Below are 25145 nucleotides of genomic sequence, written 5' to 3'. Positions count from 1 at the left end.
CTTGAGGCTGCCTTAGGAGAGGCATCATGTATGATCATTTGCCTTGTCACCACTGGCCCGAAGACTACCTCCAGCAATGGCATATATAAGCGGTCACTTGTGAAGGGTCGCCCGAGTGATTTCCCCCAACCCTCTCCACAAGCACACAGGACAAGAAGCTGTTGAGCACATCAGCTGACTTGTCTGCTGGCAGCAAAATAAGCCACTTGCACCACCCCTTAGAAATTACTATACAAATGTTTTCCCCTACACACAAAGTTGGGTGAGCATGTTAAGTTGCCCCAAAGCAGCAGCGGTTTATTTCATTAATGCAAGAATCTGAAGACACACAAAATAAAGCTGTATGTTTGCAAAGCAAGTGCCATCAACTCAGCCTATACAGGTAGGTGTTGACGGCTGGCCTTAGATTCTAGCCTAAGCTTGCAGCCTTGAGTTAGCCAAAGGAAATACAGTGGCTGGGTTTCCTTTGTCAGATCATTGCAGCTCAAGGGCAACACCTGCAGGACAATTTAGAGAATTAACATTACTGGGAGTTCAGTTGCCAGGTACTGAAAATTCTGTTTTTATGTGATCAGAAAGTTTAAACTGCAGCATATAGGATGCCCTGGTGCAAAGGAGGGCAGGGCCCCTTTGCTATCAACTGCTGTGCAGAAGAGGGAAATTCCAGCAGGTCATAAAGGGAGAAGAAATGCTACACCTGGTGAAACATGCATTTTTCTACAAACTATAAAAACGGATAGAAACCTTGTTTACCTTGCGTGAGGTTGTCCCACCTGCAGCATAAATGTATCTTGGGAACATTTCAGCGCTGGACGCCACATGCATCATTTCTATATGGGTTTATCATACATTCATCTATGATTGTAAGCATTTACCACACTAATTCTGGATCAATCAGGAATTCACCTGGAGCATGATCTCTGGGGAAGTTAAAGGATCTCAGACAGCAGAGCTTGGAAAGCCACCTTCTAGGGCAGGGGTAGGCAACCTAAGGCCCGGGGACCAGATGGGGCCCAATCGCCTTCTCAATCCGGCCCAGCAGCATGTTTTTACCTGAGTAGAATGTGTTCTGTTATTTAAAATGCATCTCTGGATTATTTGTGGGGCATACAAAATTCATTCATATTTTTTTTCAAAATATAGTCCAGCCCACCACATGGTCTGAGGGATGGTGGACCAGCCCACGGCTGAAAAAGGTTGCTGACCCCTGTTCTAGAGTCACTGCCTATCAATATTTGGCTAGATTAACTTGATATGAGGCAGTTTCATGTGTTCTTCCTCTTCCCCCCCCCCCAACCAATCTTTACCTGAATTTTCCCAGCTGTACCCCACCCCTTACAACTGCTTTTGGAAGGTACCCCAGGCCATCCTGCAGCACTGAAGCATACACCAACTAACCTTACCCAGGCTCCAAACAAAGGAAGCCAAGAATATTAAGGCTTCCTTCCCTCGAGGCACCTTAACAGATTTCTCATTAACACCAGAAAAGAACCTGTAATGACAAACTTCTTTTATTATTGCAGCAGGGATATGGCTAATGGTGTTGCTTTAATTGGGACATGGAAGAAGTTACTTTTTTTTTTGCTGGAATCATTACCATGAAAATTAAACATTCAACTTCAAATTTTCTGGACTTTGCCTCAGATGTGTAAAGCATGGCTGCCCACGCAAATTACTTATAAATCTCTTTTGGAGGAAAATAATGGGGCAGGATAGCTCAGGTGCTTGCAAATCGGATAAAGAGCTCTGCAGCTCCAGAGGAAGGCCAGAGGAACCGAAAGTCGCTTTGCACAATCAACTTGGTACATTTTGCTCAAGCAGAATTAGTGGGCTCCCTTCCCCACTAGTTATGAGCAGACAGGGCCTACCCCACATACCTGCCAAGATGATCTGGATTCAGAGTTAAACCATGGAAGCAGCTTCTTGCTTGCTAGCTGTAATGAGGGAAAAATTGTGGGACAAAAATCCTTGACTGTCAGACTTCTGCTGGCCTGAATCATGTTAAAAATGCTTTCCAACTACACCTCTTCTTACAAAAACCTACAGTGGGGATATTTAAAAATGAGCTTTGGTTGCACCTAATGACACTCTGAAGGAGGACCTGTTGAAGTTGTGTTCAGGGCAAATGGGATTAGTTTGTGGCCAATATGGAGAAGTACACATTGGCTGGTGTCAGTTAGGTGGAGCCAGGTACACCCGGGGGTGTGGTCTTTATGATAGGGACTGGCCACCTGTGGTCATTTGTTTTTTCAAAAGTAATACTTCCAGCTGTAAGAACATTGAGGTTTTTTAAATGGGAAATGAATTGTTGAATTGTTGCCAACACAGATTTGCAAGTAGAGAGCAAGGCAAGGCTTCTTACATAGACCCATATCTGCATTTTTCTACATCGCTCAGCTTTTGCAGTGTCATTTGACTAACCATTCATTCCTGAGCCACAAAACACCTTGCATTATAGAAGAACAGGTGCTCCCTGACACTCTATAGTAATTCTAAATATTTAAAAGGCAAATCCGGCCATTTTCAACTTTGCAAAGTGCTTTTAAAAGATGAGGAGCAGTTACAGAAATCACTAATGGGTCATATTATAAGCCATCCTGTCTTGATAACTGCCAAATTACACCTTTGAAATATATTACCACTGATCTATGAAAATGTGTGCAGCACCCCACCCAAATAAAGGATCTGTCTGAAGTCAATGCAAAACACATTTATGTCCCCCCTCCACTTTTTTTTTTATCAAATTCACAAAAGAGACCCAAGGACAGGGCAGACTGAATTCTAGCCTCCAACAGAAGAAAGGTTCTAAATTACAAATACGGCTAGAACACCATGCTATCTCCTCTCCTAATTACAGACCATTTCTTAAAAAACAGACACACTCGGCAAGGAGTATTCACAGGGGTGGTGGGGTGTGCGAAATCTGCAGCAGAATATCACACGAGGAAGGCTTGCAGCTCACACAGCATTTCATGATCTGCCACTGTGCAGCTCTCCATGTCTGGATTTTCTTTCATCACACTAGAGAGATAGATTTTATCTTGTGCTATCCTTCTTCCTGGCCACCGTCCCAATCTTTTGTTATTATCAGACAGTTTAAAAAAAAATTTTTTTTTTTAATCTACTAGCAGATGAGTGAACTGGCATAGTTCAAGGAAACAGTAAAAAAGAGGAACCATAGATGACCTAGAAATAGTTAGCTACTATTGTATGATGGAATTTTTTAAAAAATTATTATTATTATTATTATTATTTAGAAAAGAAACGGTTAGCTATGACTACCAGTACAGCACAGAACAGAATTGAAATAAAAGGAAATAAAAATGCTTAATCTGGATACCCAAAGTAGCACCCATGTCTCAAGATAATGCAGCGATGTTATTTGCACAAGACCTCTGGAATGCTTTTCAAAGTTTAACCATACATGGATCTTTTACTGGAAGTAGACCAGTGTATAATGTAACATGGCCACCCTATATGTTGCACTAGTGTCTAGACTCAATTAATTTCCTGTCAGCTATATCGGCCATGTGTTCCCTAACACATAACTAGCCCTATCCAGGAATTTATACAAATCATTCTGACAGCTACTTATATAGTGGTATAGAGATTCCTTGAACTCCAGAACACAGACATAGTATACGTAAGCGGGCAAGTGCAATTAATCAGAAACTAAGCTAAGATTATATATATATATATATGTGGGTGTGGGTGCGCACGCACACGCGTCACCCAGCCATGAGAGAGTTAACATTCATTTCTCATCAAAAACCTCTTCCAAGGAGGTTAAGCACACAATAGACTATCTAAAGCAACAGCTAGAGAGGCTGCTTGAAATTCCACACATGTGCCTCAGCAATGTATTTCTATTAATGTCCAGTGTGTGTCAGCATGAAGATAAGGCACCAACATCATGTCCAACCAGCCTGCTAGAGAATGGGACGCCGTGTAAAACATTGTCTGATACTTAGAATCCCAGAGAACGGTGCCGCTCACAATCTCGCCCTCCCTGCACGCACCCCCCCTCCCGCCACGGCTGATAACACCGCCAGTGAGGGTGGGGTGGATCAGCACAAGGAAACTATTCTACAGCTTTGGGGGGAAACAGAAATGGAGAGGAAGGGAGCAAGAAGCTAATAAGAAAGAAAAACTTGATCAGCAAACAAGGGCAGGTATCTGGCACCAGCTTTGGCAGCTGTGCCAGAATGATAGTCTGTGCTTAAAATTAACTGTGAGAAAACCTAAAGTGGAATTTTCTCTTCAAATCAACTTACTTTAATCCTACCAAAAAAAAAAAAAAAAAAGTATTTTCCTTTCATTCCACATGCAGCCTGATCTCTCCTGCAGGCCTGCCACATATTCTTCATATCCTTGATTTGACAGAGGGAAGTTATTCCCATCTCAAGCATGGAATAATTGCTATCATCCATTGCAGATACTCCACAACTTGAAGGCAGAGTGTGCTGGAAGGGCTGGGCTTTATCCCCTTCAGAGATGGAAGAACTTTGCTGCAAATTAGATTATATCTAAAGCCTATAAAGAAGCAAACACATAGATTATAGCACTAGTGTGTTAAAAGACTTATAGTATGTATATGTATATGCATTTGCTTTTTGTAGCGCACACATAACTTCACTTGTAAGAAGAGCTTGGAGAAGCATCTGCAGAGATAAAACCATGTTTTTAAAAGCAGTACACTTCAACTTTTCCTTCTCTTCAGTCTTGAAAGCACTGCCCCCTGAGTACTTAACTCCCTCTTTTATAAAGTTAGGGTTGGGCTTTTTTAAAAAGCTCCAGGTACAGTGGAACTGTTCAACGGAACAAGGCAGGCAACTGAGAACAAATAATAAATGGCCTCTTTGCAAAGTGTGGTTTTATTTTTTAGGTGTACCCTGAAATATACACTAAAAACATAGAGCGTGAAAACAAGAAACTCAAGTTTATTGACATGCTTTCATAAAGATAGGCTCATCAGGGGGCTGCGATTGGCTGTGCTGCCATGTAGTGTATGGAAGGGGCCCAAAGGAATCCATTAATCAGGGAAAGGGCAGGAAATCAGAATGAAACAATGAAGTGTTTAGGAACACCTCCCAAGCTAGGCTTGAGCAGCTTTATGGCTTTCATGCAGTATTCATCAGAAGCAGAAATCACACTGTAAAAGTAAACTAGACAACAATGGAAAGGAAGCACAGGAGGCAAGAAAAATATTAAAGGCTCCTTTATACATCTGTACTTCCAGGCCATGGGGTTTCATCCAACAGCATCCATATGCAAGAGCAACAAACTTCCACTCATGTGATGGGACTTCCCATTCCTCTCCTTGTGTGCCCCTAACATTGGCTTGGGAAGATTGGGGGCACCTCCAGAGCAGATTATGGGGGAGTGCAGGGGGGAAACAGAGGAAAGGGATGCCCCGTTACATGATGAAAGTTCACTCACAGGACACTGCAGTGCTGTGAAGCAATAGTCTCTAGGCTTATTGAGGAAGCTTATTCAGAACTCCCTGGCTCTGAATCAGCAAAAGAAGAAAACATTAATATTTTTAGATGTGCGGGTGGATCAATCCACAATGAAATGCTTAGTTTAAAGAAGCCAGGTTTACACAATGACAATTGGCTGCCCCCTTGAGGAATCCTTAACAAGCCTCACTCTAATCCTTAAAGTAGCTTTTCTTTTAACAAAAGGTTGTGGTGGTTGTAACAATGACAAAATGGAACAGCAGCTAAAATGCACATACATTGGTGCAGCACTTCTAAAACTGTAAAGACTTCCATTGACCAAAGACCAAGAGACAAGCAAGACTGGCACATAAGCCACTGTTCAATTTTCAGGTATGCCCAGAGGAAGCCAGGTTCAGAGAGACATATCAAAGGTGCCAATGAAAGCTGCTAAGAACAGTCCTGTGTGTGTGCATGTCTCTCTGTGTGTAAATGTTCACTAGTGTCATGCAATGGAGAGAACAGAGCAACCTTCCTCAGCTGATGCCACAATTCCAATCCTCCTTACATGTCCCCCTCAGCTGTTATTTTGAGACTAAAAGAACAAGCAACTTGCATGCACTGAACATCACATCTGTTTTTCATTGCTGAGGGAAGCCATACATAATTGCATCCATCCATCAGGTTGTGGGTCTATTGCACAGAAGAGTTTTCCACAATACCCCAGAATATGGGACCCCTTTTCTGCATACCTGCAGATGAAACCCCATGCACATAAAACTATTTTTGGTAGGCTATGAGTTGAATCATATTAGTATAGGAATTTCCCAAAGGAAAGCTGTGTTGAACTGAGGACTGCATTGTCCCTTTTACACTAAAAATCAGGTTGGTTACAACTCTTAAGACATCTTCAATTTCTTGATTAACTTATGTTATTAGATTCTTGTATTTCACAGGGCTTGAATTGTGGAGTTTATTGCAAGTTGACATTGTGAATAATTTAACACTGCTGATTATTATGTATTGCTCATTATGTACTATTATGCATTATCTAATATTATCTGTCTTTAAGAATTCCTTACTATGAATTATATGTATGTAACTGTTCTGTTGTTGTTTTTTTACATTGTATGGATATTATGTTATCTATTTACATTATGTTTTTATGCTACTGTGTTGCAAATTGCCTTGTGGTCTTATGATGAAGGGCAGTTTATAAATTTCTAAAATAAAAATAAAATAAAGTAGCTGGAAACCATGGTGTGAAATGTTACAGAATTCTACTCTGGGATGCAATAATGCTCCCTTATCAGGCATGGGTAAAGTAAATTGCAGCCCTCAAAAGCAGAGCACACATTTCACTCATTAAGAAGGCCCTGTAAAATTCTAAGTTGACAGCAGATTTCAGAAATTAGTGAAAACTGCAATCAAAGACATATGCAGAGGAGGCCAACTTAAAGTAAAGGAGAGAGCTCCAGAAGCAGTTTGTTTCAGTTCTATGATTTTTTTAGAAGGGGGGGGGGTGGCAAGGCCCAGAGATAGCATCCTCCAGCTCAGGCAGCTATAAAAATTGGAAGCTCACGAGACCATCAGCTGCTGAAATCTGCACAAACCCTCCAAACACAAATTAACCTTCAGAGTCAGGAGATAAAAGGAGATGAGAGCAGCAGAACTCCGAAGGTTTTTTTTTTTCCAAGGCAAAGAAGAAAGATTGCTACGGATGTCTGACAAATCACACTCTTTGTAGCTGGGAAAATTAAAAGCACAGAGGCAGTTGGAGTGGCAGCCTCTTATCCTCAGCCAGATAATGCCTTTGCTTTCCCCTAGGGCAAGAGGGGGAAATATGCTGAGTTTTTAATTTTTCAGGTTCGTTGTGGCACATTAGGGCCGTGTTTTAAGCTCAGCCCCCCACCCCCACGTATTTCCCCTTCCCCAGCAGCTCTTCCTTTGACAATCAAGCTGTTTTCATGGATCTGAAGTTGTTCACTACCATCCTTTGCTGGAGCCCTCTAATAATGAGGGCCGACAGCACTGCGCTTGCACTAAAGCGAAGGCTGCCGTAGCATGCTCGTTTAACACCGCCTGAGCACTTTTCATCCTAATAGATCCCTTAAATGTTTAAGAGGCTGCATACAAAGAACACTGAAGTGTGCCCAACTCCCATGACAGAAAGGGCCAACTGCAAGGATAGCTCATTAGCAGGGGAATGGAAGGAAACGGTCTCTCCATAATTGTCACACAATTAGCCCGACTCCTCTCCCTCCTCCGCTCAGCAAAATTAACATGCTTCCCGCTCCTTCCAATGCGCTACAATCACTGTGCATTGTTTCGGGATTTAAATCTTCTCACCTGGCGCACCAGAATTGCTTCCAACAAAAACCATCATGGAAACTTCGGTGGAAACAATTCAGTCTTACTGGCTCGACGTGTCAAATATAACTAACTTTGGTATGTATGAACAGGTGGGATAGCACCTGCTCAGATTTACTTGCAGGACTGCGTTATTGCATCCAAGGCCACAATTCTATTATACAGTGGTACCTCGGAAGTCGAACAGAATCCGTTCCGGAAGTCCGTTCGACTTCCAAAATGTTCAGAAATCAAGGCGCGGCTTCCAATTGGTTGCAGGAAGCTACTGAGGCCAATTGGAAGCCGCGTCGGACGTTTGGGTTCCAAAGAACATTCGCAAACCGGAACACTCACTTCCATGTTTGCAGCGTTTGGGAGCCAAAATGTTGGAAGTTGCAAGGCGTTCGTCAACCAAGGTACAACTGTACTTTGAATGACTCTTAGTAGCAGTAACCAGAGTTGCACATGACACAGTCCTGAATCTCATATAGATCTTTTCGGGAGAATTCTTTGTGTGGCTCATCTTATAGTCATGTATTGTTAAAAAATTTAAATGTTCCAAACCCATGGGGATTCTCTCATGTACAGGTATAAAAAGAAAAGGTTCCTGTATTTATTACTGGAGGAAACATCACCTGTGCCTAGCACTATTTAATCCTCTCTCCCTCTCATGACCACTCCACGCGAACCAACCCTACACATTTTGGATACGAGCTGCTGACTTGGTTAAGCTAACAGGCAGTTTTGACCTGCTGAAAATAACTGAGCTGTGTGAAAGTAAATTTTGCCTTTCAGAATGGCACCTGGTCAAAAAAAAAATGATTTAGTGAATCAATTAGCTTCCAAATTAGAGCTGCCAGGGTGAAGAAATGCCCAGCAATCGCCCAAGGGGACTCTCTTCTCATTAGCTGGCATAACATAGAGGGGAGAATGTCACAACCAGCCAGTGTACCATAGGCCAGCGCAAGAGGCCTGGAAGTCCTCATTCAGAGCCTGTAATTACAGTAGGCAAGAGTTCACTTTACCTAGCTTCATTCTTAGATAGCCTAAGGCTGGCAGCTTCTTCAGGTCCTCCATACCGCCCTTCAAATAATATATGAGCCATTAATCAGGAAAGATGCTGCCGTCACCCGTTTGCCCAACAACCTCAGCAGTTCATAAGAAACTGGGGCCTGCATCAGCAACTAAAACAAGGCGACATTCTCATTAGTTATTCAGATCTCCCCACAAAAGAATGCCAATTAATAGAGAAGCATCTCGCTAAATGGATGTGCCAGCTATATTTCTCATGTGAAGGAGGTAAAATTCACATCCTTCATTAATATTATCCACAAATAGTTCAGTTTTATGCCCACATCAACAACCTTTTCTTTAGTGCATACTAATACTAATAAATGGGTCAATACCAATAAAATTGTGTAACTACTTGTTGCACCTGGTTTTCAATCTGATATTCTGGATTTGGTTTTTAATCCGCTGCTGTCTTGAATGGTGTATTGCCACATTTTTTTCCTTGTTCTAATAAGGTTATTATTTTTACATTTTGAAAGCCACTTTGTGCAGGATAAAAATAATAAATCATCCCAATCTTTGAGCTGCAAATGTCATGGTCAGAAGCAGGAAGATGCTCATTTTGCTGTTCAAGATAGGTAGAGAGGATCAAGAGTCACCTCCCAGTGATGGCTCAGTACAGATGCAGGCCTTTTGGGGGGGCTACCTAGAGACCCTGAATGGGCTATGGAGAAGGAGCATACCACAAATCCATCACATAAAAACTAAAATATTCATTTTTGCCACCCAGTGTGCTTCTACTCACAGCAAACACAATTAGTCATTTTGCCATTCTCCTAGTTGAATAATTCTATGCAGTTCAAAAACTTAGGTGTTTCCTAACCAACTGAAGCCAAATGAATGAGAGGTAGCACATATTCCATGCAATTACTTCCCAAAGCAATAGGAAGGAAGCTTTAGCTTTCGACAAAGAAAAACACACCAATATGATTGCTCCTGAAACGCCGCCAAACAAACTTAACCACCCATAACATGGCCATGGCCTAATTCTAATTCCTCGTGAGAAAGACTAGGGACAACATTTCAGCAGCCACAGGAAAGATTTCTGTTCAACAAAAAACCAATCAGCAAGCACACATATTAACTCCCTGGTGACACCACTACTCTGCTTCAGTCTAATTGCTTTCCACAGGTGACCCAATACCTTCCTTCCCTTAGGATAGTTATGAAACTTTCCCAGCACCCAAATTACTTTTTTGGAAAGACAAAAAAATGGGGGAAGGGGGAATTAGAGGGCTTTCTTGGTCAATACATCTGACAAAGCTATTATCCTAGGGGATTAAATGAGATAAGAACTTCAGAGCTTTGAGCAAATCACAATAGACCAATTCCTAAATCCGGGTAATGCTTCTTTTCAGGGTATTAATTTCATTTATTCTATTTGCTCTCCCTCTATCCCAATAACACCGTCATGCACACACCCCTCTCTAAATGATATCCTCCTATTTTCTAGGCTATAATCCTTCTTTTCTAGAGCCGTAATGAGATGCCTTTGCTTAATCGCGTTTATTTCTCCTCCCTCCCACTTCTCTCACTGATTTGTTTCAAAGGTTTTGCTTAAACCCATTAGGCCTTAAAAGCTGCTGCTACTGACACACGAGCTCACCCATGCTCATATCTGCAACACAATGGAAGGCGGGATACAAAAAAAGAAGGTGTCCAAGAACCTTGGAAGGCAAACAGAGATTCTCACGAAACAAGAAAGCATTGGATTGGACAGGAGTTGGAACTATCTGCAGTTATCAGAAAATATGAAAAGCAGCAGTTGCATGCCTCCCAAATTAAGCAGAGCCCTGCTGGACCAGACCAAAGATCCATCTAGCCATGTATCCTGTTTCAAACAGGGGTCAACCGGATGCCTATGGGAAGCCCTCAAGTAGCATTTTTCCTACTTGGGAACAGTAGGCAACCAGTATTCAGAGGCATACTGCCTCCGACTAAACTGCAAGCTTCACAGTATTAAATATTGTACACCAAGTCCTAGCTATTTGGAGGAATACACAATTAAGTGAGAATCTCTGCTTCCCACCTCATTTTTATCTAGTTTTTACAGCAAAACATTTTAAAATAGACCCCTGAAAATGCTGTTAAAGCTTCAGGAGGCAAAACAAAAAAGAAACAAAATTAATGCGGTAACACTACTGATAATGTTTTGGTATGCTCAGATGAAGACACAAACAATTAGAAAAAGTGGCCTCAGGATTTTCATGTAAAGATAAAACTTCCAGAACATGTTTGGTCACTATTTACCACCTGAAGTCAAACCACTTTCAGCACAAGTATTCTTTAGTAGCAGATAGAAGTGCTAACAGCATCTAGACTTTAACGTGACTTTCACCCTAAAAAATAGACAGTCAAATAAGCAGATGCAGCAGAAAGGCTAACACTGTGATCCTGTGAGTGTTTTCACAAAAGTACACCACACTGTGTTCAATGGAATGGGAACTGAGCACAGGATTGTAGGCCAAGGTTGGAACTACACACCAGCTGCATTTGGACATCACTGCTAAACTTCCATTCCTGCTTTTGCTTAACTGCAGGTCGTGGTGTGGTCTGGATCGACAAACTATGGTCCACATTAACTATGGATAGTTTCAGACAAGCCAACTTCAAACTGTGGTTTCTTAAGCAATTTATTTAAACCAGTTACTGTTAACCACAGCTCCGGGTCCAGACAACTCAGCAAGTTCTGATTAACCCAAAGCAAGTTTCTAAATTTGTCCTTGCAGGTGGACACCAGGCTTCTTCATGTTTAGCTCACCTCAGTGTCAGACAATGCATCTGTGGAGTCTGAGAGAGCTATCCCCTGACAGAGATGGGGAAGCAGGGAAAGGAAAGTGACCTATGACTGAGTAGCATATTATGTAAAGTCCCTGAGGCGTCATAATCCAGGACACATTCAACCTTCAACCAGCATTCTGGGGAGGCTTTAAATACCCTTTCTTTATGAGCAACGGTAAGAGGCACTGAGCCTTTGTTTCCCTTTTTATTTGTCCACTTTTTCAGCAACAGCTTTTCCTATTTTTCTCTTCCCATTTGCCATTTTCCTCTTCCCTCCCTCCCCCTTTCCATTGCTTTTCTGCTGTCCTTTCCCCAATTTCTTTTCCTTCTGATTCCCCCCTCCTTCTAACAGTTTAGACAACTAGCTATAAACGGCAAGAACCCATCACTTATTTTAAACCTTCCCTATGAGTGTGTGGACACAGGCGGTGAGGAATTGTGGGCTTCTCCAGATTTGGCGAGAGGCTACCCACAGCAGAAACCCCATACATTTGCTGCAAAATGGACCCAATATTCCTGCTCCAAGCAAGAGCAGCATCTAGGTGCAAGTCCATCGCTAGTCAGAGCTGGCAATCCAGGGGCTGAAGTGAAGTACTGTATGTGGCCTGCCCACTGAAAGCTCCTGTGATGTCTTCATGGCTCATGGAGGGTGGGCAGGTTTGCCTTGAGCCCTGAACCCAACATAGGAGCTAGGGGTCCTTGCTGCAGGGGGTGGACATGGCTTGCCACTTTTATGCTGAGCCCCCAAATCCTTTTTGTTCACAGGAAAACATAGGGCAAAAGTGGGGAACTTGCGGCCAGCCATATGTTGTCGGACTAAAATTTCCATCATCCCTAAAAATTGGCTGTGCTAGCTGAGGCTGATGGGAGTTGACATCAAACAACACCTGGAGGGCCACAGATTCTCCATCTCTGGCACAGGGCAAAATCAAACCACTTTGTCACACTTGGAACCAACCCATTAGACTTTAAGTCCATTATTTCAATCTTTTTTATGCTGGTACATCTCTCTGTAAGAGGGGTGGGAGGGAGATAACCTAGTTAGTTCACTATTGTGAGTGCTCTTATAAGGGAAACAGAATTGTATCACTTTGTCTTTCTTTCTTACGATCGCTTTTAGAGCTAGCGTTTCTGCTTCTTTGCCATCATCATATTTGGTTTTGGAATGCCTTTGATTGTTTTTATTATTTTTCTGATTTCTTCTTCTGTAATCTACCTTGGAATCCTATTTCGGGGGAAATATGGAACATACACGTAGTTGTTTAGAATATATCACTGCTCATTTGAAAATCTTTTAGATTTGTTTTTAGTCAATTTCACAGTGGTGAGTTGCCGGCCTGTGAAATGTTTGAGACTGCTGTTTCAAATTATTGCTTTTTATTGAAATATGATACTGGATTCTACTGTTGCTCTTACATAAGCTGCCTTGTGAGGGCCTTGCCCTAAAAAAGAAAAAAAAAACAGCCGAAGAAACAAATAAATTAAATTAAATCAGGTTCCTGGATGTCCTCGGGGTGAAAAGGAGCGAAAGCATGCTCAACTACCTCCCTTCAGTTCTAAACCTATTGTGAGTCTGGGCTTTTTGGTTTTGACAGGAAAGGAAACAGAAATGTGTGAAAGTTCATGAGCCAGCCTCTCCTATGGCTACTCTCCCCCGAAACCCCTATGGGACAATCAACCATCCCTTTTGACTTCCCTGCTATTGCTAAATAAGTTTACAAATCTATTCAAGCACCATGGAAACAAAGTTATCCAAAGAAAAATATAAGCCAATGATGTGCTTCATTTGCAATGTTGATTCTGAGGCACAGAGCTGGACCCTTTCAGAATTGGCAGAGAGGAAGGTCAGGAATGAACATAGGCAAGCCTGACTAAACCTATAGTGCATTTGCAGAGCACTATTTGTATTTGGCACAAAAAGAGTATCCTGTATGGTTAATGCTGTGAAAGAGAACCCTGAAGTATCCACTTTTCTGGTTTTACCCCAAATCAGGAACATAATCTGAAACACAGAGAGTGCCTTAATAAAGTCTCACTGCTTCTATGGCTTCCAAGCTAGCTTCCTTCTCCGCCTGTTTTCAAGCAAAGGGCCTCTTTTATGAAATAAGTAATTAATTATGCCCAGAAGTCTGGTGGCTTTCAGTTTGCAGCCTATTCTACGATCCCAGGGAAGCACACAGGGCAGTAAGACTGAGCCATCGCTTTGCACAGATACTAATAATAATAAAAGTCAGTGGATGAAAACCGTAAAGAACACAGATTAAACACCAAATGGCTTTCAATGCAATCAAAGCAAAATCGTTTAAAATATACAGCCATTGTATTCAGATTTATGGCCCGAGAGTGGCAAAGTGAAGAAGGAATATTGCTGCTCTAACCGAGGTGCCTGTTCGAGGCGAGAGTATTAATGACTGAATTACTGTTACAGCAAGGGCACAGGGTGTCTCCAGGTGACCTTTCCAATGATACATGGTATGACCTTCAACTCCCAATAGTTCAGAAGAAGCCATAGGCTGACCACTGACATATCATTCTTTCCCAGTGCACCACTATGCACAGGGCACCTAAATGCCTGCTGCTTCTGGCTTTCACGTTAAATTTGTTTGTTTGTTTGTTTTAATTATATCCTGCCTTACAGTATACCCAGCTGCCCTCCACCCCCTCTGCACAGGCCTGCTGTAGGCTTTGATCACACAGCAAAGCAGAAACGTGAGAACTGGTAATGAATACTTTCTTACCAGAACTCCAGGATAATTTAAGACTTTTGAAGGTGGAGAGTAGATTGGACAAATTTTCATCTTAGAAAAACAGAAGGGCATTAACTCACTGGGAATGTCATTAAAACGGACAGCAGTAACAGACAAGCACAAGACGTGAATTGTGCCTTAATCAGCAGTTTTACAGATTATCATTTTGGAGGAACAACTTCCCTCTTGTCAGAATTGTAGATAGAGGAAATATGACTAGTTTACTAGTCCTGACCCAGCATTGTGTAACTGTAATAGGTGCATGCAGTCTTGCTATGGGGGAAAAGACTGAGTAATACATTCTGTACTAGAGAGCCTGACATAATTAAAATTTAAATGATGTACACTGAAGTTCTGATCATCCTTCTGGGGGTTTCTTTCAGCTTCTACAGATTGCAACCTGAGTTGCTGTAAAAATCTGTGAAACCCACTTGACCAAACACTATGGTAGTAAAGCACGGATATGGATACAGACACACAAACACACACACAAAACCTGACAGCTCTATAATACTTCTTCCAAATGACTGAAAAGCCCAGCCAAAGTCATCAGCTTAATGAATGACTGCAGGGTATTTGAAAGAGGTTTGAGCAACACCAACATTAGCTTGTCTGAATAATGTATGCATCCAATTTTCATTAATTTCAGCGTCATCTTACCAACAGTGTCTCAATACAAAGAAGCATTCATGGACACTGTTCAATAAGGACGAAAAATGCTTTTTACCCAGTGTTGAGTTAAAATCCATTTGATTTGCATTAGGAATTCTCACAGCAGAGAATTTTTAAATCCATGTTAGTCGGTCTGTATTTCACTTAAGGCCGTGGTTAATATAAATTAGGTTAACATACTTTCCAACATTCCAAGCAAATGACTTTTCACTTTATAGCCTCCACCTCCCTGAATCAATGTGAACATTTAGACTGTTTGGGATGCCTGAGAGAGGAATGAGCTGATTAAGCACTTCTGAAATTCAAGATTCGTACCCTGAAATTATTTATCTATATACTTATATAGCATCATCATCCACGTACAGAGCACTTTATAAAGAATGAAAGGATATTCTAACATGCAACGTCAAACTATACCTGCTTTATTACACATTGTACTATCTGGTTCCTATGCCTACTGGCTGCTGATTGTGTCAAACTTCAATGTCCTACAAGAGTTTAAGTGTAAACTCTTATCACCTTGCTTTAAAACTGCAAGAACATAGTAAGACATTGTGTGTGAAGCCTTTACAATACTCAAAAATGCTATATAAAAGCACCAGCTAAAATAATTATTACAATATGCTAGAAAGACTTGAACCCTGAAATTCTTAAAAAGTGTTCCTATTTGGAATGATACAGATACCCTTGTCTGTAAAAAAACCTTTGTATTCTGCCTTAGAACAACATATTTTGACATGAAATTTCAAAATTATTTGGGACAGCATGCTACTAGCCACCAAAGTTCTTATGTCGGCTTGTTGATTTTTCTACTGCCAACACAAGTTCATATACTCGCATCTAGGCTCCTCCACCAGGTGTTCAAGGATACACCGAAAGTCAAAGCTTTCTTTATTCCTGATTCTTTTCAAGGCATCTCTTTGGTCTAAAAAAGATGACTTCATTTTCTGACTCTGCTGCCTGAATTACACTTACACAGCTCAGAATGACAGTGACAGCAGGTGCTGAAACTCTCCAATGATTTGACTTCAGCCCCAAAATTATACTCTTCCATTGCCTCCTGAGACAGCTGGATACAAACAATGCAGGACTGCATATGTTTGCCACTCCTCCAAGCCCCTCAAACAATGTAACATGGCAGGGTTTAGAAGCCTGCCAGCCTCCAAGAAAACTGTGGGTACTACCGAGAAACTTGAAATGGCTCATCAGTGGGACCCTTAATTTTCTTAGAGGCAGGTGTCTCCTCTTCTTGAACTTTCTTCTCATTACTTAAGAGAATTTCCACAGGCTAGAGGCAAGCAAGAGCACTCCACATAACTGTGGAGCCAACTCTCTGAGACATGATTGCTCTGAATTTGGAAATAATTCACTGATTCCCCCCCCCCTTACAATAGCCTGATAATTACATTTCACACAAAAAGGAATTATCACCTCTCCAGAGCTGTAACAGCACTAACACTGCAGCTGCCAGGCATGATGTCTCACCCACCTTTCACCTGCCTCAGACATTCACTCCCTTCTTTTATTTAACTCCTTGTCAAAACTGCTCCTTTCAGATTAGACAGGAAATATGCCATAAAAGAGGCGGGGAAACCAGATGTTGGGTTTCAACTCCCTGCAGCCATAGTCCACGTGGCCAATGGCCATCCCTATTTAGTGTATCTTCTTCCTGCCTTAAAGACTTCTTACGAGTTATACAACTCAAGGAGGGGCTACGAAAAAGATTTTAACATTTAACTGACCAATTAAATAAAAACCTGTTTATAGACTAAACTGTTTATTACACAAGTTATACCACTTAGTATCATAAGAAATCTCTAAACAGTTTGCAAAGAATAAAAACACATCAATAAAATTTCATAAAAGCATGTAAAAAAAAAACCTGAACAAAACAATGTATCACAAATAAAACTGAGCTGTAAAGAAAATAGGAAATAAAAAATTAATGTCAGAGTCCAAGAAAGTATGGCTAAACACTTTAAGAAGTGCTTATTAGGGTCTTTCCCTCATGAATTACTTGAGGAATGGTATTCCAGGGGGTGGGTGCTACCTCCCAAAAAAGCTTTTGTGATACTCACCAGCTGGGCTGCTTTCAGCTTCTCTTCATTGGTGGTATTCCTCTCCCGCTGGAGGCTCACATTCAGACTCTCGTTGGCTGCCTCCCGCTCTCTTTTGGCCAGTCGCAGTAGCTCCTCTTGGACCATTGCCTGCTCCTGCTCATACCTGTTGGGAGAAGGAAGGGCTCAGCAAATCCCTTTGGACTCCCAAATTAAGATGCAGCTCTCGTGGCCGGAACCATAGTGAGAAGAGTTATGCTCTACATGGCACAATCACCAGCTCATGGGACCAGGTCACCATTTTAATTTCTGGAGCACAATGGGCTATAAATGTAATTGAGCAAAGAGCAATCCAATCAGAAGGTGATGCACACACAATTGGCTCCTACCCAGTCATTCCAGCATTCAACTATTCAGTGACACCACCACTACACCACCTCACCCCCACCCAGGGAAGAGAATAGATTTTAATATACTATCTTATAGATCATACATGCCCAAGTACTCTGATACGCAGTAATACCAGGAGTGAGAAAATTCTTCATTGCCTTAAGGTTGGGTGGAGAACTTGTGGTTCTCCAGATGTTGCAGGACAACCATCCCATCAACCCTGAGCATTGTCCAAGCTGCTTAGGTCTGATGGACCAACCACAAAACAGTAGCACTGCACAATGTAAATGGCCTCAAAAGAACACGAGGAATCTGGATGATGATCTTATGATGCAAACATATCTCACCTCTTGTACAGATCCTCCTCTGCTTCAGAGGGTTTTCGGCCCAAGTTGTCAGCTGTTGGTGGACGGATCTCTGGAGAAAAGAAAAGAAGAATACAACTAATGTGGAACAAAAAGTTGCCTCTCTCCTTGATTAACTAAAATATATGATGTATAAATAGGCAGAGGTGTAACATTCCAGCAAGTCACTGAGTTAAATTAGCAATGGTCTACGATTGAGTGAGAAAATCTTTGTTAAATCATGAAGACTGAATAAATTGTTCCTGTAACTATGACACGGAACAAGGCAGGTGGGAGTAGTGTGGAGTTCATCTTTAAAGCAGAGGGGCTCTTACAATTATTATTTTTTTACCCACAACTAGACATTGTGGGGGAAAGCTAATCAGCTCATTTTCAACCAGTAAAGAACTGATTCAGTAGCTCACAAATCATTCCAGATCCCTCAAAACAACAAGATTAAGGCTCCTGAAGGGACAACTGACAGATGAGCCAAGAATGCTTGTTTAGGGACTACAGAGGAAATCAAGAACCAGCTGACTTAGGTAAGCAAACAACTCATGAGAGACCATTCTTTGAAACAAGCCATTAAGCAGAGAATGAAACAGCTGAGCTCCATCAGAATTCCTCCACTTCTTTCTCACTGGTAACATCTGGAATAGGTTCGCGAACCTCTGAACACGCATAACTACACTACATGCTTATGGTACAATCCCTAAGCACCAAATATAATCAATCAAATATAACAGTCATATTATGGTTGCTTTCCCCTACATTTTACTCTACTGTATTTATTAGTACATTTATATCCCACCTTTCTGCCAAGGAAACCATGGGAAAGGAAATCCCCCCCCCCTATTATCTTCATGACAACCCTATGAGCTAGATTAAGATTAGAGTTGGTGACTAGCCCAAGAGCACCCAGTGGACCTTATGGTCCAGCAAGGATTTGAATCCTAGCCTCTTCAGTCCTAGGTCAATACTAAACCACACGGGCTCTCAATGCTGTAGAGTAACAAAACATTTTAGAATTGTAGAGTTTGAAGGAACCCCAAGAGTCATCTAGTCTAACCCACTGCAATGCAGGAATCTCAACTAAAGCATCCATGACAGATGGCCCTCCAACCTCAGCTTAAAAACCTCCAATGAAGAAGAGCACACCACCTTCCAAGAGAGTCAGTTCCACTGTTGAACAGCTCTTACTGTCAGAAAGTTCTTCCTGATACTTGGTCTGAATCTCCTTTTTTGTAACTTGAAGCCATTGGTTTGGGTCCTGCTGTCCGGAGCAGGAGAAAACAAGTTTGCTCCATCTTTCATGTGATAGATATATGAAGATGGCTATAATATCTCCTCTCAGTCCTTTACCCAGGTTAAACATACTCAACTCCTCAACCATTCCTCATAAGGTCTGATTTCCAGACCCTTTATTATATTCGTTGCCCCCCCTCTACACATGTTCCAGCTTGTCAATACTCTCCTTAAATTGTGGTACACCCAGAACTGGATACAGTACTCCTGGTATGGTCTGACCAAGGCAGAATACAGCAATACCCTTACTTCCCTTGATCAGGACACTATATGCAGTTTAGAACAGCAATAGTTTTTTTTTTTGCTGCTGCATCACACTGTTGGCTCATTTTAAGCTTGTGATCCACTAAGACCGCTGGATTCTTTTCACATGTACTATCGGTAAGCCAGATGTCCCCCCACATTTTATATTTGTGCAGCTGGTTCTTTCCTACCTAACTGTAGAACCTTATAGTTTTCTCTAATGAAATTCATTTTGTTACTTTGGACCCAGTTCTCCAATCTGTTAAGGTCACATTGAATCCTGATTCTGTCTTCTGCGGCACTGATTACCCCGCCCAGTTTGGTGTCATCTGCAAGTTGGATGAGCATCCCCTCCACTCCTTCATTCAAGTCATTTATAAAGATGTTGAACAACAATGGACCCAGAACATGAGCCCAGCTAAATGGAAATAGAATATACTAAGTCACTGTTACCTTAAAAATGCTGATGCATTGATGAAACACAAGTGTGCTGTGAAAAAGGAAGACAGCCATCTGTCACCCATATGAGTACTGTAAAAATTGAGCACTGTACCTGTAGACGTCTTACATTTCCCTTCTGTAGATCGTGACAAAGGAGGCGAAGACAAGGATGGTGATCGCTGATCCCTTTTAGGTTGGAAAGGTTCCTTCATTCGTTTCACCACATCTTCAGAAAGCTAACACAATTTTAAAAGCAGAGAGGGAAAAGAAGAGAGAGACTATAGCAGGCACGTCCAACAGGTAGATCGTGATCTACCAGTAGATCACTGAACGTCTGTGGTAGATCACTGGTAGATTTGTGGCTTCTCCCAAAGAAGCTCAACAACTTTGACCTGAACCCCCAAAAAGGGGGTAGATCACTGCCAGTTTTTAACTCTGTGAGTAGATTGCAGTCTTTTGGGAGTTGGCCATCCCTGTATTAGAATTTGGATGAATCCCCAAACTAAGTGTTGGAGATCAAGAAATCATAATTCATGTACTGCTGCCTTCATCTCTCTATCTCATGTCTGGAAATTATCAGAGATGCAACACCTTACCCTTAATAACAAAAGAATGACAAGTATGCTAGAGGAAAATAATTATTCACTAGTCAAAATTTTAGTTTGCTGCCTGCTGCTAATGGGCTGTTATGATGTGTAGGGTATATAGTGATTTAAAAACAGTCCTAATAAGACAGATTATTTTGTTGTATTATTTTTCTGTAAGCTACCGTAAGTATACAGTACATTCCCCCAAAATACATTTAGGCATGAATAGGAAAGGGATTGCCTAGCAGGTATTAATTTGTCATTTAGACACTCCTAAGGCAATGCTGTAAGTGTAAAGTTACCATATTTGAGAATGTCCCAAAAAAGGAACTAAATATGCTAGAAAATGATTTTCTAAAAATGATTTTTAGAATATATTTGGAATTCTAGCCCATCCTATTCCTAAGGGTCTACGCACATAAGGATAAAAATAGCAAGAGACAAGAATATCAAATAAACATACCGTGATTACAGATATTACAAATTATGTAATTTAATTTCATACAGATAGTATGAAATTAAAAAGAAAAACCTAATCCTTTTGCTGTAGATTACTTAGGCTTCTCTAATAGAAAGCAAGAACAGGATTATCAAATCGTCCTTCCCCAAATAAGGACTCTGCTGGATCAAGCCAATGACCCAGAAAGTCCAGCATCCTGTTCTCACAGTGGCCAACCAGATGCAGATGTCTGTGAGAAGCCTGCCAGTAGGACCTTTAGCTGTGGATGTGAGCATAGTCAGTATTTCTTTTAGGGGGCAGGCTTTACGTGGGGGGGGGGGGGTAAAACTGAGTTATCTGCCATGCAATTCATCAGTTAGTTGAATATTTTATTTATTTACCTGATTGAGGGGCAGTTGCCTGGCTATGCCCATGGCTGTGGAGCCCGAGCACAGCCATCATGGCTAGTAGCTATGTCTAGCCTTATTCTCCATTAATTTGTTTACTCCTCTTTTAAAGGCATTCAAGTTGGTGGCAATCATCCCTTCTATAGGAGTGAATTCCATAATTTAATGATGTGTTGCATGAAAAAGTACTTTTTTTGTTGGTCCTGAATCTTCCAACATTCTTCTTTTGTTGAGCTTTTGTTTCTTCTCTCTCTCTTTCCTCAGCTGTTTTCAATCCTTATCTGATCTCTGTTTTATACTCTTTAATCTACCACTTTGATTAGTCTTCATGACAGAACTGCTTGCAACAACCAAAGCTAAATCAATGCACCTTCTACAAGTTGCATACTGCCAAAAAGCTTTTTATATATATTTTTAAAGTTGCTTACTGTACTTGGGAAGCTGACGAGGCTTTAAAAAAAAATCCCTTAGCTAGTAACTTTGTGATGGAGAGCAGATACTAATCCATTACAACTAATACAAATAATATTGCTTGAAACCGATCCAGTGTTTTATGAACACTTCCACACTTGAATTTGTAAACTTGCAATGTTTAATGACTTGCGGTTTGGTTCTTGTCATTCTGCACTCACAAGCAACAGAGTACATGGGGCCTTGTAAAATGAAAATATGTTTACGGTTACAGAGAAATTACCTTGATATTAAGAACTTAGGATCGCCTCAATTATTCAAAACATACACACAGATACAGTGGTACCTTGGTTTTCGAACGTCTCAGAAGTCAAACGTTTCGGTTTTCGAATGTTGAAAACCCCAAAGTAAATGCTGCCATTTTTGAACGCGCCTTGGAAGTCGAGCAGCTTCTGGTGAGTTTTTTTTCAATTTTCTCTACTGAATTTGCAGACAGCCCTTTGCACCTCGGTTTTCAAACGTTTCATAACTCGAACGATCTTCCGGAATGGATTACAGTGGTACCTTGGGTTAAGAACTTAATTTGTTCTGGAGGTCCGTTCTTAACCTGAAGCACCACTTTAGCTAATGGGGCCTCCCACTGCTGCCGCGCCGCCACTGCGTGATTTCTGTTCTCATCCTGAAGCAAAGTTCTTAATCCAAGGTACTATTTCTGGGTTAGCGGAGTCTGTAACCTGAAGCGTCTGTAACCCGAGGTACCACTGTATGTTCAAAAACTGAGGTACCACTGTACCACAATGTTAATTTTATACCAATTTGTTTTGCATAGTCCAGATGTCATACTCTGAGACTACACTTCTGTTGGCCATACTGCCATTCTCTAAGTTTGGATGCACATTAATAATAATAATATCAAATGAGCTTTCTATACAGAAGCTATTGAAGACTGTACTGTAACATGTCACAACCCTTTTCTCCCACATACACGATTTAATTGAATTGACAGCTGTATGCATGCACCTGCAGTGCTGTTAAATGGCAAAGCTGTCCCTAGGTAAAGGTAAAGGTACCCCTGCCCATACGGGCCAGTCGTGTCCGACTCTAGGGTTGTGCGCCCATCTCACTTAAGAGGCCGGGGGCCAGCGCTGTCCGGAGACACTTCTGGGTCACGTGGCCAGCGTGACAAAGCTGCATCTGGCGAGCCAGCGCAGCACACGGAAACGCCGTTTACCTTCCCGCCAGTAAGCGGTCCCTATTTATCTACTTGCACCCAAGGGTGCTTTCAAACTGCTAGGTTGGCAGGCGCTGGGACCGAGCAACGGGAGCGCACCCCGCCGCGGGGATTCGAACCGCCGACCTTTCGATCGGCAAGTCCTAGGCACTGAGGCTTTAACCCACAGTGCCACCCGCGTCCCCTTAAAGCTGTCCCTACTTGCCTACAATTCCATATTGCTTTTATGAGCAGGAGTAGCATGCTCTTTTTCCTCAGCTGCCTCCTACATTCAACAAATTATACTGGGTTTGGACCTGGGTTCAAATCCCTTTTCACTCACTAACATGACAAGTAGCGGTCAACAAAATCATTCTCAAATTAAACGCGACATGTATAAAATGGGATTTTTTTTTAAAAAAACATACCTCACTGCTGCAAAGTTAAGTAAGAATTGGAAAGAAATTTGAGCACTTAAAACAACACTAGAAATCTTTATTAATAAAAAGGCTACTAGGGCATCTGCCTTCCCAAGCCACAAGATGATCTTCTATTAAGAGTATTGTGATAATTGAAAGACTAGCAATTTTAAGAATGTAAGAACAGCCCTACTGGATCAGATGAACATAAGGACCCAGGTGTCAAAAAAGGTTATTTATGTATGTAACTACGGTGGCCTGTGTTTTGTTAGCCCAAAAATTGAAAACAAGTGAGGTCCCAACCAAAGAAGAATGGCAACTTAAACTGATGGAACATGCACAGCTTGTGGATCTAACTTATAGAATAAGAGAAGAAGAACATTCGTTTAAAGAAGACTGGAAAATGTTTATTGAATATGGGGGGGGGGGAATTGTGTACACTTGAAAACACTGGCAGCTTTACGATAATTTGAACAGTATAAATAAGTTTTAATGGAAGTAATAATAGAATACTGAACGGTCTAGTTTATATAAAATATGCGGAGATTTATGCTATGCAAAATGAACCATGGTAAGAGAAAATATAAATGACTTCCCTTCTTAAGGTTTAAATGTATATTCTAAATTGTAAAACAGAATATATATATATATATATATGGCAGATATAAGGAAAGCCATGCTGGGTCAGACCAGAGGCCCACCCCATCCAGGATCCTGTTCTCAGAGTGGCCAGCCAAAAACTTATGGGAAGCCCACATGCACACTCTCTTCGCTTGGGTTCCCCAGCAACTGATATTCATGGGCCTATTAAACGTGTCACATTAAATGAGTCGTGGGCTTTAAGAAGAAATGTAGGTGGACACCTTCAGGGAAGCGGGAGTATGTTTTCCCTACCAAACACACTTTATAACCTTGGGAACCATTAGCACTCAATCCAGAGTAACCCATGACCCCTAGATCCCGTGTCCCTGCTCCCCAGAGACATCCTCTCAGTACCCCCATGCCCCCCTCCACCACCCCCTGGACTTGCCTAGTCCCCCCGCCCCGTCCCCCTCCTCCTCCTCCCCCCAGCCCTTTACCAGGCAGGCGCCCGCCACCCCGCGCTCGCTCTCCTACTCACCCGGATGCCCTGCAGGACTCGCACTCGCTCCTGCTCATCCATCTCGAAGGAGACCTTCCTATTGCCATGGCTACTCCCGCCACCCCCCATAGCAACAGCAGGAATAACCACCGCGGGCGGGAAAACCAATTCCCTCGGCTTCCTCCCTACCCGGGATGGGGCAGAAAAGAGCAAGATGTACACACAGACGGAACACACCGCTCTACCAACCTACAAGCCCGCGTCTGGTTGGCGGCTGTCGGCAAAGGAGCCAATGGCAAGGCGCGGTGTTAGAGGCCGGCCGCAAAGCACGCTGGGAATTGTGGTCTTCCTTATCCAAATACTGCCGGCTGAGGATGCTGCTTACCAGCCGAAGGTGGGATGCAATGGGTCGGGAAGGCAGGAGGTGTTTTTTTTTGCGTCCTGCGACAGCACGCGATGGCCTCAGCTGTTGGGCCAAGACCTCACCTGGGACCTTGGGCCTCTTTTAGCTAATAGGCGCCACTTTCACTACAGAGATGCAGTTTAGTCCATTCATTTTAGAAGCCCCTTAAACACAGGGTTGTGTTGGGGTTTTTTTTTAGGATGGTGGCAGCCTTGCTGCTAATCAAGATTGATCCATTGCCCTTGCCACTTCTGTATTCTTACTTGCCCATGGCATTTTGCACGCGGTTTCTACTGTGATGAATGATAGGTTTTGGGATGCGCAGAATTTTAATTTTCCGAGCGTCGATT

The 25145-nt window shown here is 42.0% G+C and overlaps 1 protein-coding gene across 5 annotated transcripts in view; it reads right to left on the bottom strand.

The window, feature by feature from the left end:
- Positions 1 to 24647, bottom strand: part of CHCHD6 (coiled-coil-helix-coiled-coil-helix domain containing 6) — a 199874-nt gene extending 175227 nt beyond the window's left edge. For 2 of the 5 annotated variants that reach the window (XM_028719199.2, XM_028719202.2), the window contains exons 1-4: positions 24432 to 24647; positions 19951 to 20074; positions 17853 to 17922; positions 17137 to 17281 (exon numbers count right to left, since the gene is read on the bottom strand). In XM_028719199.2, coding sequence (XP_028575032.2) covers positions 17137 to 17281; positions 17853 to 17922; positions 19951 to 20074; positions 24432 to 24521 — 429 coding nt within the window. In that variant the 5' untranslated portion in view covers positions 24522 to 24647. The remainder of the gene's footprint in view (positions 1 to 17136; positions 17282 to 17852; positions 17923 to 19950; positions 20075 to 24431) is intronic. The other 3 variants (XM_028719201.2, XM_028719203.2, XM_028719200.2) reach the window with 2 other exon arrangements.
- Positions 24648 to 25145: the final 498 nt, after the last annotated feature.

The sequence above is a fragment of the Podarcis muralis genome, chromosome 2 (genome assembly GCF_964188315.1).
Source record: "Podarcis muralis chromosome 2, rPodMur119.hap1.1, whole genome shotgun sequence".
NCBI classification, from domain to species: domain Eukaryota; kingdom Metazoa; phylum Chordata; class Lepidosauria; order Squamata; family Lacertidae; genus Podarcis; species Podarcis muralis.
This window is presented reverse-complemented; position numbering and strand designations above follow the sequence as displayed.